Below are 18,457 nucleotides of genomic sequence, written 5' to 3'. Positions count from 1 at the left end.
AGAGCTATACCGACAAACGACGCAACGACCTTGAATTTCAAGTCGGTGATCGCGTAATGTTAAAAGTCGCACCTTGGAAAGGTGTAATCCGTTTCGGGAAACGCGGGAAGCTAAATCCGCGGTATATTGGTCCTTTCGAAATCTTGGAGCGTGTTGGAACCGTTGCTTATCGTTTAGATCTTCCGCCTCAACTGAGCTCCGTTCATCCTACTTTCCATGTATCGAACTTGAAGAAGTGTTTCGCCGAGCCCGAACTCGTCATCCCTCTTGAGGAACTTACTATTGATGACAAACTCCATTTTATGGAAGAACCGGTTGAAATTGTGGACACCTCCATCAAAACGTTAAAACAAAGCAGAATTCCAATTGTCAAGGTCCGTTGGAACGCCAAAAGGGGACCCGAGTTTACTTGGGAAAGACTAGATCAAATGCAAAGGAAGTATCCTCATTTATTCGTGAATTCGGAAACGCAAGATCCCGAGGAAGAAACAACGACTACTACGCCTACTTAAATTTCGGGACGAAATTTCTTTTAAGGAGTAGGTAATGTAACATCCCGCCTTTTTCCGTTTACTTTCCGTTTAACTATTTTATAGTCCGTTTAATATTTATAACATCTCCCTTTGATACGCGTTTTAAATTATCTCGTTTAGGTAATTCACGCACCCGCAACCGAACTCGAGGGACTAGTTTCGCCAATTGATCAAAGGTGTGACTAGATGGACTAGTCAACACCCACCTCCTCCATTCTTTATTCTTCCTTTTTCTTTTTTCTTTAATACTTTCACATTTTCTCTCAAACTCAAATCCAAAGAATCATCATCTATTTCAAATCGAGCAAGCATCAATCCAAACAAATTACGTATTCGGAATCCTTGCATCTTCCTCTTCGAATCCATACCAACTTTATTACATTTAGGTAACTTTCTAAATCACTAGATTTTGTGTTCTTGATGATTTTTACTTATAAAAGAGTTAATTAGTGTCTATGGTCAAGTCTAACATGAGTATGTGATTTATATGCTCGATCTCGTTATTTTAAGTAACTAGCATGAACATAAATTTTGGTGTGTTTGATTTGGTGATTTGGTTGCTTGAATGTTGTTAAACGTTATAAATGCATGTATTGATTGTGTTACTAGCATCACTAGCTTCAATTTGATGTGTAGGTTGACTTAGATAGACTCCATAAACTTAATTGCAAAAATTGTGATTTTGGGTTAGGGTTTGATAGGAATAAAATGGATTTTTGATGCACCAAATGCTATGCAATGTTGTTTGTAAATATTTAGTTGCATTGTATGCATAATTACCTACGAAACGGCGTATTATATATGTGCATTTAATTCCCGAATCATCAAAGTGAATTTATGAATTTGAAAGCATTTATGGTGAACATTTAATGAACTTTCAACTTGGAAATTCGATTTTTGCAAATGATGCTTTTGATTGATGAAATGTGTTTAGTTGTGTTCTTCGTCAAATTACCTTTCCAATGATATAAGATATGTGTTCTAAGTGTTTACGGTTTGTAAATTGTGCTAAATTGAAGATTGGATTTAGACTTTGATAAGGCTAAAAAGGAACATATATTTCATAGCATTATCCCTCAAGAAAGACAAGATTTTAGTTGCAATTGTTCTATTTTCACTCGTCACTTTCGTATGGTTACTTGAGGTCATGTCCTGTTAGCTTAGGGGCGGGTAGGTCTAGAGAGAGTAGAGATACTCGTGTTAGGATTAGAGTAGGTAGTTGGAATGTAGGAACTTTGACTAGCAAATCCCGGGAACTTGTAGATACGTTACTTAAGAGTAGAGTGGACATATTGTGTGTTCAAGAGACCAGATGGAGAGGTGAAGAGGCGGTTGACATTGACGACTACAGGTTGTGGTTTTCGGGTTCTAGAGTAGCTAGAAACGGGATAGGGATCTTTATAGGACCCCTTTATAAGGATAATATTGTGGGTGTGGATAGGTGTAGCGATAGGATTATGGCGGTTAGGTTAGTTATCCAGGAGGAGACTTACATGGTCATTTGCGCTTACGCACCTCATGCTGGATTAGGAGATGAAGAAAAAAGCCGCTTTTGGGAATCGTTAGACGAAGTTGTGAGGAGTTGCCCCGCTGACCATCGTTTGCTTTTTGGGGGTGACCTTAATGGACATATAGGAACGTTTTCGGACGGATATACGGGTGTCCATGGGGGCTTTAGGTACGGAGTTCGAAATGAAGAAGGACGCTCTATTCTCGAATTCGCTGTTGCCCACGATTTGGTTGTTGCAAACTCTTTCTTTAGGAAGACGGAAGCACAACTTGCAACTTTCCATAGTGGGGGACATAGTACCCAGATTGACTATTTGCTGCTTCGCAAAGGGGACCTTAGGGCTTGCAGAGACTGTAGAGCCCTGACTACCTGGACCTGTTCCACCCAATACCGATTATTGGTCATGGACTTGGTTGTGCAGAGGCGGGTTACTAGGAGAGTGAGACCCGTCCAACCTAGGATCCTTTGGAAGAAGCTGAATGAAGTGAATGCCGAAACTTTTAAAGCGTCAGTTTTGGAAAGAGTAGAGGCAGGAATGGATACGGTTACTCAAGTGAACGTAGATCAGATGTGGAATAGTTTGGCAACAACTATTAGAGATGTTGCCAAGGAAACATTAGGTGTGGCAGTAGGGACATCGAGAGGACATAAGTCTAGTAGAGAATCATGGTGGATTAGTGATGAGGTTCAAACCAAAGTTGCGCTTAAGCAACTGAGGTTTAGGGAGCCCATTAGATGTCGGGACGGGACACGTGATGATAGAACTAGGGCAGAGGAGAGGTATAAAGAAGCCAATAGAGAAGCTAAGAAGGCCGTTGCCCGTGCAAAAGATAAAGCGTATGAAGATTTGTATAGAAAACTATACTCTAAAGAAGGAGCAAATGATATTTACAGGATTGCAAAAGCGAGGGAGCGTAGGAGGAGGGATATAGATATCACCAAGTTTATCAAGGATGAAGCCGGTCAAACCATAGTGAAGGAAGAAGAAATTAGGAAAAGATGGGAAGGGTATTTCTCATCTCTTTTCGTGGGTGAAGGACTCGGGCGCCAAGAGGATCCACAGGACTTGGGAATAGGACAATTCCGGAACAACAACTTCTGTAGGAGAATCAGTCAGGGAGAAGTAAGATCGGCACTACGAAAAATGGGTAGAAACAAAGCTGTAGGACCGGACCAGATTCCAATAGAGGCGTGGCGGTGCCTTGGCGACGATGGTGTCAGGTGGTTGACGTGTCTTTTCAATAAGATTCTTAGAAGTTATAAGTTGCCTACGGAATGGAGACTCAGTGAGATTATCCCCATCTACAAAAATAAAGGGGATGCCCAAATCTGCGGTAATTATAGAGGCATAAAATTACTTAGTCATACTATGAAGCTTTGGGAGAGAGTGATTGAGACTAGACTTCGACGCGAAACTACGGTTTCAGAAAACCAATTTGGTTTCATGCCAGGGCGCTCTTCGATGGAGGCAATTCATATTTTAAGAAGCGTTATGGAGAAGTATAGGGAGAAACAAAAGGGTCTAGAGATGGTCTTCTTAGACTTAGAAAAGGCCTATGATAGCGTACCGCGAAAGCTGATTTGGAAGACCCTTAATGTTAGGGGTATCCCAAGTAAGTATATTAGAGCTATTATAGATATGTACGATGGGGCGAAGTCCTGTGTTAGGACGCCTGTGGGAAACACGGAGTATTTCTCGATAGAAGTAGGCTTGCATCAGGGATCAGCCCTTAGTCCTTTCCTTTTCGCTTTGATCCTCGACGAGCTGTCTCAAGGAATACAAGAAAACATCCCTTGGTGTCTGATTTTTGCCGATGATATCGTGCTTGTATCGGAACAAAAGGATGAACTTAATAGAAGACTAGAACGATGGAGGGAGGCCTTAGAACAAAATGGGCTACGGATCAGTAGACAAAAGACGGAATATCTAAGGTGCGAATTCAGTAGGACTGAGGATGAACTAAATGTTGGAGGGAATATCAGCATTGGGGACCAGATCTTGCAACCACAAGAGTCGTTTAGATATCTAGGTTCGGTCCTCCACAAATCAGGGAGGATAGACGAGGACGTGACTCATCGTATTAAGGTAGGTTGGATGAAGTGGAGAGCAGCGAAAGGGGTCTTGTACGACAAGAAGATACCGTTCAAATTGAAAGGGAAATTCTTCAAGGTGGCAATTAGACCTGCCATGTTGTACGGATCGGAATGTTGGCCAATGACGAAGGCCCAAGAGAGAAGGATGGAAGTGGCAGAAATGAGGATGCTTAGGTGGACGTGCGGTAAAACCATGTTAGATATGATCCCAAATGGGGTGTTTAGGGAAGACCTTGGGGTCGGTAGCATCATCGACAAGCTAAGAGAAGAACGACTTCGATGGTTTGGGCATGTGATGAGGCGACCAAGTATTGCACCGGTTAGGAGAGTCGAGGCACTCACGGTCGTTGGCGTTAGGAGAAGGGGTAGACCTACTCGTAGGTGGATGGATAGACTAAGGCTCGACATGAGGGAGCTTTCGTTGACCGAGGACATGACTTCTGATAGGGGTGCGTGGAGGGCTAGAATTAGAATAGTCGAGTAGGGTTACTTTTCTTTTATTATTATTATTATTGTTATTCTTTTTTTTACTAGTTTTATTATTAGGATTATTATTATTATTATTATTATTATTATTATTATTAGTATTAATATTAATATTAATATTATTATTTTTATTATTACTATTATTATTATTTTTTTTACTATCACTATTTGTATTATTATTATCACTACTACTCTGTACTATTCCTATACTTTTACTAATATTACTATTATTATTATTATTATTAGTATTATTATTATGTTTATTATTATTATTACTATTAGTATTATTATCATTTGTACTACTACTATACTCTTAGCAATACTATTACTGTACTTTTACTAAAACTATTATTATTATTATTATTATTATTATTATTATTATTATTATTATTATTATTATTACTATTATTATTAGGATTATTATTATTATTTGTATTATTAATTTTTTATTATAATTATTACTATTATTATTATGTTTATTACTATTACTATTAACTATTATTTTACTACTACTTGTACTTGTATTATTATTATAATTATTACTATTATTACTAGTATCATTATCATTACCGTTTTTTATTATTTACATCTACTAGAACTAGTAGACGAGTAGGTTTTTGTTTTTTGGTGTTTGTATGCACGTTTGTTTGTTGATATGTATGCATGGTTTGTACGTTTGTTTTTGGGAGGTATGTATGTAAGTTTTGTAGTGTAGGTTTTTTATGTCTATGTTTGTAGGTTTTCTGTTTTTTTTTTTTTTGAAGAATTGTAGGTTTTGATTATGTATTTTTGCTAGGCTGTTTTTTTTTTTTTTTTTTTTTTTTTTTTTTTTTGCAGGTTTGTATGTATGTTTTTTGCTTGTTTTGTTGGCGTTTGTATGTACGTAGGTACGTGTTCTTGCAGGTATTTAGGTATGTTTATGTACGGTTGTATGCTGGTTTGTATATAGATTTATGTTTTATTGGGGGTGTGTGTGTGTGTATGGGGGTGTGTATAGATGGGTGCGTGTGTGTGTGGTGGGTGGGTGGGGGTGTGTGTGTCTCGTATCGTTCGGTGCATCCTGAGGTCATTATGACTGAGGACGACCTTCTTTGCTCATGAGCTTGAGTGGTTTTCTTTTAGTTGTGTGGCTTCGGGGATGTCTACCGTAAAGGTGCATGAGTGGTGCTTTGGTTTGTTACGGGTGGTTGGCTCTTTGCTTGTGCAACAACTTCCACCCGGCATACCTTTCGTGTTCTGTTTACAAGGTCCCTTGGCTTTATTTATTGAGGCAACACCAAACGTCGATTAAGTGGCGTCTTGACTGCCGCTTAGAGCCTAAATTGATTTTCAGGCAGGCTTTTAAACCCATGAAAATTTGATTCTACCATTTTCATGGCGTCTCAATTTTTATGTATTTATTTATTTATTTATTATTATTATAATTTCTTTTTTTTTTTTTTTAAAAGGCCGGAGGTCCACTCGGAAGCAATCTCTTTATCCGCCGAATAAAGAGAGGGATGACTTCCTCTACTTTTCTGGGTGGAGAAACGACTTGTTTTTATTCTCGGATAAAGGAAGGATTGTCTACATCTCACCTCCCCCATACACCACTCAAGTGGTATTGGGTACTGTTGTTGTTGTTGTTGTTGTTGTTGTTGTAAACGTCTAAAAATGACAAGAGTACAAGACGCAAAACACAAAGTACACGATATAAAATAGTACGAAAGAGCGTTCGAAAATCCGGAACCGAGGCATGAACCAACTTTAAACGCTCGACGCAACGGAGCTGAAAGTACAAGTCAACTATGCACAAGAATATAATATAATATTTAAATAATTCATAATAAGAATAATATTAAATAATAAAAAGTTGTTAATTGAGCATAGTTCAGGGGTCATAAGTGAAAATTTCAATTTATCATTTGCCTATAAAAGGCCATCTAAATCGATGATTTAGATACACCTTTTTCCAATCTTCTTTCTTTCTTATGTAATTTATATTTATATTTATAATATTAAGTTTAATTTAAGATTAATAATAATTGGGTTATTGTAAGAAATGTTTTACGGGTTTTAAAGTAGGAACTCTGTCCGTGTAACGCTACGCGATTAATAATCACTGTAAGTTATGTTCTTCCTTTTTAAATTAATGTCTCGTAACTAAGTTATTATTATGCTTATTTAAGCCGAAGTAATCGTGATGTTTGACTAAATATTAAGACGGGGTTATTGGATTTTGTACCATAATTAAGGTTTGGGCAAAAGACCGACACTTGTGGAAATTGGACTATTGACTATTAATAGATGGGGGGTATTGTCTAATTGAGTGACAACTCATTGGAGTCTGTCGAACCTATCTTCAAATTAATTATCCTAATAATTAATAATGATTATGGTTGTCCTATTTAGTGACGTTCATATGGAATCTATTATAATCATTTAATTAATTATTCGGGTTGGGTAATTGATTATTCAAACTGATCAAGTGGGTAAATTAATATTCATATCTAATCAAAACAGGGGTAGATTACATACAGTGATAACTGGTGTAATTGTTGACAGAAGTGATAACTGCGTCACAGTTTAAATCCTTAATTAGTTGGAATATTTGACTTCGGGTATAAGGGTAATTTGACGAGGACACTCGCACTTTATATTTATGACCGATGGACTATTATGGATAAAAACCAGATAGGTATCAAATAAACCATGACAAAGGACAATTAACCCGAGTAACAATTAATTAAAATCAAAACGTTAAACATCATGATTACGGAAGTTTAAATAAGCATAATTGTTTTATTGTATTTTTCATCGCACTTTTATTTTCTGTCATTTTATTTATCGCAATTTATTTTACTCACTTTAATTTTTGTCATTTATTTTTACGCTTAAAATCGACAAACCGGTCATTAAACGGTAAAACCCCCATTTTATAATAATACTACTACTTATTTATATATATATAGTTTTACAAATAAACTTAATAATATAGCGTTAACTTCACCAGCTCCCTGTGGAACGAACCGGACTTACTAAAAACTACACTACTCTACGATTAGGTACACTGCCTATAAGTGTTGTAGCAAGGTTTAGGTATATCCACTCGATAAATAAATAAATAAAACTTGTGTAATATTTCGTCGCATTTTGTAGTAAAAATTAATACTATTTCGTACACCCCGCTGCACACATCAAGTTTTTGGCGCCGCTGTCGGGGAGTGCTAAAACGCTATATTTTTAATTATAATAATATTGAAATAAAATATAATAATATAATAATATTGAAATAGAATATAATAATATAATAATATTGAAATATAATATAATAATATAATAATATTTTAGAATCAAAATTTGATACGTAAAGTTTTAAAAAGTCGTATTTATTAAATACTTCAGGGGTATATTATGTAACTTGTAATTAATAATTTCTATCATGTCGCTTTCATGTGAATAGTAAATTAATTAATTTCTTTTCATTTACTATTCATGAATAGTAAATGAATTAAAAAAAAGTTTTGAAAAAAAATAATAATTATAAAAAAATTATTAATTTGTAAAAAAAAATCGTTTTTTTAAAAAAAAAAGTTGTAAAAAAAACGTTTTTTTTAAGAAAAAAAATTCGTTTTTTTTAAAAAAAAAAAAAAAAAATTTAAAAAAAAAAATTCGTTTTTTAAAAAAAAAAAATTTTAAAAAAAAAATTTTTTAAAAAAATAATAAATAATAATTTTTTTTTTAAGTTTTATTACCTTTAGATTTTTAGACTATAGTTACAATTTTTAGTATTAAGTTTAGTTTTGCATAGTTATTTTTATTTTCAGAATTTTTAGGTTTGCCGTAAAATCCCTTAAGTGCTTATTCCTTAGACTAAGATTTAGGTGCTTTAGAATTTTGCGACGCCGTTTTTCGCGCTACTTTCTTATTTTTATTTTTCGACGCCTATTTTTCGACCTTTTATTTTTCGACATTTTTCGACGCGCAATCTATTTCTTTCTTATTTCTCGCCATTCTAGTTTTTAGGACTTAGAATTTTTTCTACTTCTTCTCTAAATTTCTTAAAATTACGAAAATTTATTTTAAGTGGTTAAATTGATAGACATCAAAATTTTCTGGTTCGTAGTAATAGTTGGATTTGTACGTGGACCGGGTTATTGGAGCCAAACAGTACTCAATTATATTGAGACCAAACGAATCCTGCCTCTCTGCTGCATCTTTTGGCTATTCGAAACGTGGGCAAAATCAGAAAAGTCTATTGATTGGATAACTTATTATAATTTTTCTTTCCTTTTAAAAACTAATAGGATATTCAGTGAATGCACCGAGCAAGACGTTCACCACCTTTTGTACGTTCACCACCTGTAACTAGATCAAGACATTTAGCAAATATAACCGCCGTTGATTTTTCTTTAGAATCGTCATCCAGTCGACCAAGTACTTCAGTTCAAATTTTCGATAATCCATTTTTTGAACCCAACCTCACAATTGAGAATCCAGAGAATATTCAGGAACGGTTCGTAGATCCTGAACCACTAAACTTTCCTCCGGAGCCACCAATCATTCAAACAGAGATTGTTGAGGAACGAACCATTAAATCAGAATCATCTAGTGATACCGATTCAACGAATTCAATTATGGAAGTAACGGAACCTCTAAGTATGGAAGATCGAATGAGAGCTAAACGCACGGGCCAAGGTCACGCCATTATTAAGCCAGAAGTTAATGCTCCAGATTATGAAATCAAAGGACAAATTCTACATATGGTAACTAATCAGTGCCAATATAGTGGTACGCCAAAAGAAGATCCCAACGAACATCTTCGTACCTTTAATAGGATCTGTACACTATTCAAAATCCGAGAAGTGGAGGATGAACAGATATATCTCATGTTGTTTCCCTGGACTTTAAAGGGAGAAGCCAAAGATTGGTTAGAATCGTTACCTGAAGGGGCGATTGACACATGGGATGTCTTAGTTGAAAAATTTCTTCAAAGATTCTTTCCGGCATCTAAAGCCGTGAGACTTCAAGGAGAAATTGTTACGTTCACACAAAAGCCAAATGAAACATTATATGAGGCGTGGACAAGATTCGGAAGGATGTTGAGAGGATGTCCTCAACACGGTTTAGACACTTATCAAATAGTACAAATATTCTACCAAGGTGTCAACGTTGCTACAAGAAAAGACATCGACATAACAGCTGGTGGTTCCATTATGAAGAAAACCGCAACTGAAGCTTACAAAATTATTGATAACACTGCTTCCCACTCTCATGAGTGGCATCAAGAAAAAGATATCTTTCGATCATCTAAAGCGGCTAGAGCCGATTCTAGCCATGACTTTGATTCCGTTTCCGCAAAAATAGATGCTTTCGAAAGACGAATGGAAAAGATGAATAAAGATATTCACGCAATACGAATCAGTTGTGAGCAATGCGGTGGACCACACTTATTGAAAGATTGTCACATTGAACTAACGATGGAACAACGTGAGAATGTTTCCTATATGAACCAAAGGCCGGGAAATAATTATCAAAATAATTATCAACCGCCAAGGCTAAACTTCAATCGAAATCAAAACATTCTTTATAATCCAAATGGACCAAACAATAATTCGTACAACCAACAAGGTCCGAATAACCAACCGACTCAAACCAACACTTTCAATCAACAAAGACCTGGCTTGTATAAACCACCACAACAAACCGAAGAGAAAAAGCCAAATCTAGAAGAAATAATGGCAAAGCTATTTGAATCTCAAACACAATTTATTACATCTCAAACCCAAACAAATGATAGGTTTGATCAGTCATTAAGAACTCAACAAGCTTCCATTTTGAATCTAGAAAAACACGTAGGTACTCTTGCTAGCATAATGAGTGAGAGGGAACAAGGAAAGCTACCGAGTAATACTGAAGTAAATCCTCGGAATGAGAATGTTAATATGGTTTCAACAAATTCTGAAAACCCAGCTCCAGAAGATGGGAAGGTTTTAGATGAGAGTAACAATGAAGAATTTACACCACCACCACCACCCGAGTATGTAAAGCCAGTGGTGTCACCATACAAACCACCCATCCCGTTTCCAAGAAAAGGAGTTGAGTATGAGCAAGTAATAAGTAATAAAGATTGTGATACTTCTGGAAAGAAGAAGAAGAAAAAGAATAAGAAAGTACAAGAAACAAAAGCCGTAGAAGTAAACCCGGTGAATACAGTTCCACCAAAACCTCCACCTAGGGTAGGTGATCCGGGTGAATTTATTGTTCCTTGTCTACTTAGTGATTGTGTCATGTATGATGCACTGGCAGATTTAGGTGCAAGTGTGAGTGTTATGCCTCTTTCCTTATATAAGAGATTAGGTGTAGGTAAGTTAAGTCCAACGGATATGAGTGTTCGACTCTTTGATCAAACCATTAAGCACCCAGTTGGAATTGCTGACAACCTACCCATTCAAGTAGGTAATTTAACCTTTCTAGTCGAATTTATTGTCATTGACATAGAAGAGGACCCAAACGTTCCTCTAATTTTAGGTCGACCATTCTTTGCGTCCACCGGGGCGTTATTTGATGTAGGAAATGGAAGAATGACACTTAGTAGTGGTAACAAATCGATCACCTTTATGATTCGAAAGTCTAAATCTCCACCAACCAAAACCATTGAACCAGCAAAAACGATTGGTAACAACCATGTTGTTTTACCAACTCCAACGGTAGTGCTTAATAATAATAAAACGCCTAAGTGTGGGGAAAATGAAGTAACACCTAATGATGACCTGATAACAAAGAACCCCGTTGTTGATACGAAATTAAATGACCCCGTTATTAATAGTTCAATGAAGAAACTTATTAAACGGATTCGCGATGCTAGAACCAAGGGGAACTTTAAGTTATGTAACCGGTTAGTATCCAATCTATCACCTAAAGAAAAGGAGAAACTAGTTGAAATTGTGGATATTACACAGGAATCCGACCAATGGCTTAAAGAAAAAGTCACGGATATGCAAGTTGATTATGGACCAAGAGAAATTGACGATGAAGTTAATCACAATTTCGACACCACAGCTACCTAAGTGTGGGGAGATTTAAATGTTCTAAAAAGAAAATGTTGTCTAGAGTTAATTGTTCTATTCTCATGTAGTTCCGAGAATGGAATCCGATTGGTCTTTTCCGCTAGCAGACACTAAAGAACTAGTTTTCTCCCACCATTCTGAATTTTTATTTTTTAGGTTTTAATTAATATGCCTTTTAAATTTAAGTTTTGTGTGATTTTAAAAACAAAATTTACTTTATTTCATTAAGTTTAAAAAATTGATTTCTAAAATTCGTCGTAAGTTGAAGACTAGATCGTTGAACCGAAATTGCTTTACCCAAGGACGGGGCGATAAATTTTGTTATCATTATTTTTTTAATTTTATTGATCTAAAGTATGCAAAAAAAAATATATATATATATATATATTATATTTTATAAATTTTTAAACGTGGGATAATATATCAAACTTTAAAAATATGTATATATATGTTTGTATTTTATGTTATGTACAAAACAGGGTAAAACAGCGCACTTTCAAAGACTAGCATTAAGTTCAGCAAAAGCTACTAATTTTGACGACAAGACGCAAAATATCAAATGTGATATGACAACAACATGTTTGCAAACTCGGTATTTTTAATCACTTTTCTACACTAATCACCCTCGTGAATTTATAATTAGAGTCTGATTTCATGCAAATGAGGGCATTGCATGATCTTAAGTATGGGGAAGGGTTATAAATTCTCTCGGGTTTACACTTGGTTTATTTGCCAAATTTTGCGAAAATTTGAAAAATTTTCAACTAAATGAAATCAAAATCATGTTTATATATATTTATGAACGATGAAAACTAGGTGTTAATACAGAAATTATTGTTACCTCAAAAAGGACATAAATTGAGAAACAACCCAAAACGCTTGAATTCATTTAAAATGGAATAAAGGAGAATAAAAAGGCAAAGAAAGAAACTAAGTGTGGGGAGAATATACCAAGTTATTCAATTAAAAACTATCTATCACATGTTTGTGTAAAGTTTATTGCAGGTGCTTTTGTTTTGGACTAAATTAACTGTTTTACCCGATTTATTGTAATACTTTTGAAAGAAGAGATGGATCTACACGATGAATCAATTCCATCATTAAAAGGAAGTAAAGTCTTCCGAAAAAGACACGCGCTTCTTGATTTAGGTCAAGAAGTTGTCGTCCAGACCAGCTGTAGGTTGACGAAAAATCTAGAAAAGTCATCTCTAAAATCAGCAGGAAATCTACGGACCTCAGCATCAAACAGGGTCGCCAGGTGGTCAGATTTATCCTAACCATGAGAAGGATTTATCTCGTACAATGAGGAGGCACCGTGAAAATTAGCTTGATAAGACTAATGAATCAGATCCCCAGAAAGGATAATCTCCTTAAAGATTAAAAATCAGCATTTAAGCCTGATATTACTCAATCCTTGATATTGACCTTAAAGATTGAGAATTCAAACTCATGGAATTCAATGATATCTAAACTCGAGCTTGAACGAGAAAATATTTTGATCAAAAATACAAACCGATTTGTTTTCTGAAAACCCATTTTCAATGCGTTCATCACCATTGAACGTAAAATCCTAGGAATTCACCTAGAATTCATTAGGTCACCTGAACCAAATCGGGTGTCAACCGTAAGAACGGTGGTTGCATAGCATGGTCAGAGACAGGACCTTGTGCCAGACCGAAAAATCATAGGATGATCTTTACTATTGCTCCTACCAAGGATAGTACTAGCATCCGACACGTCAAAAGACCATAATCATCTGCATGTCATGGGACATTGCCTTAACAGTTTCTTGTTCATCGCTTTCCTTTACAACCGGACGGTAGTTTACCGAAAGGTAATATACGGAACAAGTAAATTGGATGTGTGCTTTCCGATACAGGGATAGCAGTGGATTACACGAACCTAAAAGTTTTTAGCCAAAATATTGATCCACAAATATATTTTGCAACAACGAATGGTGGGTCAAATCAGAAAACTTATCTAGGGTAAAATCTAGATTGAATTTTCAAAAGATCAAATGTTTTCATAAAGATCCAATTTCCTAAAGGATCTACATTTTTATAGTCATGTGGGACTGTAAACCGCCTTTCAAATGTGCACTTTGCTTTGGAAACCGAAAGTAAATCGGCTATTTGATTGCAAGTGTCGTTGACCTAAACCCAAGGCAACTGTGGATGACACACCCACCTTTAACCATGGTTCTATCGTTACTATCATTGTTTATACCGCTCTATCAAAATCACTGATGTACAAAGTGTGAAGAATAAAGAAGTGATTCGTGTGATTTGTATTATCTTATTTCAAGACTGTATTGCTTGAGGACAAGCAACGCTCAAGTGTGGGGATATTGATAAGGCTAAAAAGGAACATATATTTCATAGCATTATCCCTCAAGAAAGACAAGATTTTAGTTGCAATTGTTCTATTTTCAAGTAATATTCGTTTATATTAAATAAGTGCGAAGACAAAAGGCAGATTCGACGAATTGAAGACACAAAGGTCCGAAAAGCTAAAAAGTACAAGATACAATTAAAGTGGTTCAATTTATTGATGAGAAACGTCTAAAAATGACAAGAGTACAAGACGCAAAACACAAAGTACACGATATAAAATAGTACGAAAGAGCGTTCGAAAATCCGGAACCGAGGCATGAACCAACTTTCAACACTCGACGCAACGGAGCTGAAAGTACAAGTCAACTATGCACAAGAATATAATATAATATTTAAATAATTCATAATAAGAATAATATTAAATAATAAAAAGTTGTTAATTGAGCATAGTTCAGGGGTCATAAGTGAAAATTTCAATTTATCATTTGCCTATAAAAGGCCATCTAAATCGATGATTTAGATACACCTTTTTCCAATCTTCTTTCTTTCTTATGTAATTTATATTTATATTTATAATATTAAGTTTAATTTAAGATTAATAATAATTGGGTTATTGTAAGAAATGTTTTACGGGTTTTAAAGTAGGAACTCTGTCCGTGTAACGCTACGCGATTAATAATCACTGTAAGTTATGTTCTTCCTTTTTAAATTAATGTCTCGTAACTAAGTTATTATTATGCTTATTTAAGCCGAAGTAATCGTGATGTTTGACTAAATATTAAGACGGGGTTATTGGATTTTGTACCATAATTAAGGTTTGGGCAAAAGACCGACACTTGTGGAAATTGGACTATTGACTATTAATAGATGGGGGGTATTGTCTAATTGAGTGACAACTCATTGGAGTCTGTCGAACCTATCTTCAAATTAATTATCCTAATAATTAATAATGATTATGGTTGTCCTATTTAGTGACGTTCATATGGAATCTATTATAATCATTTAATTAATTATTCGGGTTGGGTAATTGATTATTCAAACTGATCAAGTGGGTAAATTAATATTCATATCTAATCAAAACAGGGGTAGATTACATACAGTGATAACTGGTGTAATTGTTGACAGAAGTGATAACTGCGTCACAGTTTAAATCCTTAATTAGTTGGAATATTTGACTTCGGGTATAAGGGTAATTTGACGAGGACACTCGCACTTTATATTTATGACCGATGGACTATTATGGATAAAAACCAGATAGGTATCAAATAAACCATGACAAAGGACAATTAACCCGAGTAACAATTAATTAAAATCAAAACGTTAAACATCATGATTACGGAAGTTTAAATAAGCATAATTGTTTTATTGTATTTTTCATCGCACTTTTATTTTCTGTCATTTTATTTTCTGTCATTTTATTTATCGCAATTTATTTTACGCACTTTAATTTTTGTCATTTATTTTTACGCTTAAAATCGACAAACCGGTCATTAAACGGTAAAACCCCCATTTTATAATAATACTACTACTTATTTATATATATATTTTTACAAATAAACTTAATAATATAGCGTTAACTTCACCAGCTCCCTGTGGAACGAACCGGACTTACTAAAAACTACACTACTTTACGATTAGGTACACTGCCTATAAGTGTTGTAGCAAGGTTTAGGTATATCCACTCGATAAATAAATAAATAAAACTTGTGTAATATTTCGTCGCATTTTGTAGTAAAAATTAATACTATTTCGTACACCCCGCTGGACACATCAGACTTAAACAATTGAAACTGACTAGGCACCAGACCACGTTAAGTGTTGCGGCGCGGCATTTGTCGTGTTTGGCTTCTGACCTACATGGTCAAATTTTGAAAAATGTTTGCTATGCTACGCACCTCCGATTCACATGTAACTTGTTCTAACATGCTTATATATGATTAAAAACCTCAGAAAAATAGCTCGGGACCCGACCCGAACTTGTTGACTTTTTCGTTGACTTTGACTTAACCAAAGTTGACTTTTGTCCAAACTTACCCAAATACTTATGCAATCATTCTAACATGTTTTTATACTAGTACCTTGCATGAAACATGACAATTTGATTCACATGCTATGATAATCGAGTCGTAACGAGCCATAGGACTAATTGCACACTTTGACCAACCGTGTTTACCATTATTAATACAACCTATTTGTTTAGGTCAAGACTAGCATTTGTTCTTGCACACGTTACTTTGCGAAGTACCTTATTTTACTCGTGCACTCAAGGTGAGATCATAGTCCCACTTTTACTCTTTTGAACTTACATTTGGGATGAGAAAACATAAACGTTTCATTTTACTAATTGAACACAAGTACAAGAAAACAAACATTCTACATACGAGTTAGAACAAAATCCTCAATTCAATTATCATTAGTTACACTTGCCGGGTGTAAGCGAGAACTTATGTTATATGGCCATATGGGTTTGACAAACTCTCATTCGGACGGTTCGCTACCGTTATTCGGATGAAATATATTTTCGAGAAACAGTGTATGTTCTAACACTATTGTGATGGGGTTCTATGAATGGAAAGTTAAGCCTTGATAATTGGGTGCTCGTGATACAAATTTTAGAATGGTTTACTATTATTTCAATGATATAAATCTTGTGGTTCAATTGTACTTACTTACTTAAACCTATGATTTCACCAACGTTTTCGTTGACAGATTTCTATATTTTTCTCAGGTCCTTGAACGTTTTGTGATACATGCTTCCGCTCATTACTTTTGATACTTGCTTGGATGTCGAGTATACTTGCATACGTGGAGCGTCTTTTGACTTAACTTGATTTGTGTCGCATAGGTTTCAGTTGTATTTAAAACGTTGTAACATGTTTGGTCGTCGAACCTACTTTGTAAACTTTGTAACATCTTTATAATTGAAATGAATGCGACATATTTTTAGTCAAACGTTGTTTTAAAGACTTATGACCACGTAACGGGACCTAAGTAGACGGCACCGTCAATGACGATTTTGTCGGGTCGCTACATCCCATGGGTCGTAACATACTTTTGTCAATTAAAAACCTGGTTGTTTAATGTTTGAAAAGTGTTGGAATTGGTTTTGGAATTTATGAATCTTGGTTTGGGCGAAAATGGTTTATTATGCTAAAATGGACTGATTTTGTTCTCCATTTCAAACGCGCGTCGCGCGTTGGCCTGCGCGCCGCGCAAAGGGCCATTTGCTGGTGATCTGCCCAGTTGTCAAGTTCTGACTTTAATTCGTGTTGTAATGCGCACTGCGCACCCATATGCGCGCCGCGCATATGGTCAGGCTGAAACTGTTTGATGTTTAAAAAAAACGTGTGTTTTCTCGTGTTACGTTTTGGGGTCATTACATACATCATTACGTATATCTTTTGGTATATACTCTCGATTTGCAGCCTTGAATGAATCCATAAGAATACTACCCAACACCTTTTTAGTAGCATGTTTATTGTTTCCCATAATTTGTGTGCGTGAACATGTGTGTACGTCATGCAATTTCTTCACCAAAAAGTTTTCAGTGTGTCTTATTTTGTATGCACTATATTTCCACTCACAATTTGGCAACACACATTTAGCGGTGTTCCGAGATTTGTCCGACTTTACAGGCTGAATTTGGAAGTTTTCTTCAAGGCATTTTGTAAATAGTTGGTTAAGAAATTCTTCCTTGTTCGAAAATTTTTGACGAACTTTAACCAAATCAGATACCTGATACGTGGTTGGAATTGGGGTCGTAAATTCGGGCTCTTCCTCTTGCTGACCGTGTAGAGTTGGCATATTCAAGAATAAATCTTGTTTTCTTCATCTTCTTCATCTTCTTCATCTGCATCTTCCTCGTCACTTGCTTCATCCGAATCACTAGACGCAACAACAGGTATAAACAGGTTCTCTACTATTTTTTATTTTACACACGTTCTCGGCGCCATGGTTGAAGAAATCAAATTCTTCTTTGTTTGGAGATGGTATTTCAGCCTGTTCTTCTTTCAAATGGTGTGTTTCGAGGTTTGGTTCGGAATCGTGTATTCATAGGGTTTCTTGGAGATGGTGTGTTTGTTTGTTTGGTTGAGACTCGAGTGTTCGGAGGTTTTGTTGGAGACAGTGTGTTTGTGAATTTTGTTAAGGCTGGAGTGTTTCTAGGTTTTGTTGGAGATGATGTGTTTGTGGATTTTGTTGGGGTTGAAGCATTCTTACTTTGTCGACAACATAAATATAAATAGGCTCGTTTGAGACAGCGTGTTTTAAAAACTCGTAAAAATCTTCATGATCATCAGTAATATCAAAAATATGATTATCAACAATATATATCAGTGAAACAGGTGCATTAGGTGGCAATTCAATTTTTTTAAGAACTTTTTTTTAACAATACTCTTCGATTTATTGGTTTTTGTGGAGCAAGTGGTAGTTTTAATCTGGTTCTAAAACAAT

General features: G+C 35.4%; 1 protein-coding gene and 1 non-coding gene across 2 annotated transcripts; one reads left to right on the top strand and one right to left on the bottom strand.

The window, feature by feature from the left end:
• Positions 1-1,680: 1,680 nt before the first annotated feature.
• On the top strand, positions 1,681-18,249 carry LOC139842436 (uncharacterized). The gene is made up of 5 exons (XM_071832574.1): positions 1,681-1,687; positions 1,797-3,264; positions 3,550-3,975; positions 5,461-5,560; positions 18,004-18,249. Exons 1-5 carry the CDS (start codon positions 1,681-1,683, stop codon positions 18,247-18,249), a joined length of 2,247 nt encoding a protein of 748 aa, XP_071688675.1.
• LOC139846178 (small nucleolar RNA R71) lies at positions 9,624-9,730 on the bottom strand. The gene has a single exon (XR_011758914.1). It is a non-coding gene; the product is annotated as a small nucleolar RNA R71 (small nucleolar RNA).
• Positions 18,250-18,457: the final 208 nt, after the last annotated feature.

The sequence above is a fragment of the Rutidosis leptorrhynchoides genome, chromosome 4, assembly GCF_046630445.1.
Source record: "Rutidosis leptorrhynchoides isolate AG116_Rl617_1_P2 chromosome 4, CSIRO_AGI_Rlap_v1, whole genome shotgun sequence".
In the NCBI taxonomy this organism is placed as follows: Eukaryota; Viridiplantae; Streptophyta; class Magnoliopsida; order Asterales; family Asteraceae; genus Rutidosis; species Rutidosis leptorrhynchoides.
Note: the sequence above shows the minus strand (reverse complement) of the source record. Positions and strands in the feature narration are given on the sequence as shown.

What these genes read in the sequence shown, in the direction of transcription:
- LOC139842436 (XM_071832574.1), top strand. An exon ending in CTTGGCGACGATGGTGTCAG is followed by an intron (nt 3,265 to 3,549) that starts GTGGTTGACGTG and finishes GGAGAAGTATAG; the next exon opens with GGAGAAACAAAAGGGTCTAG. An exon ending in CAAAAGACGGAATATCTAAG is followed by an intron (nt 3,976 to 5,460) that starts GTGCGAATTCAG and finishes TTTTTTTTGCAG; the next exon opens with GTTTGTATGTATGTTTTTTG.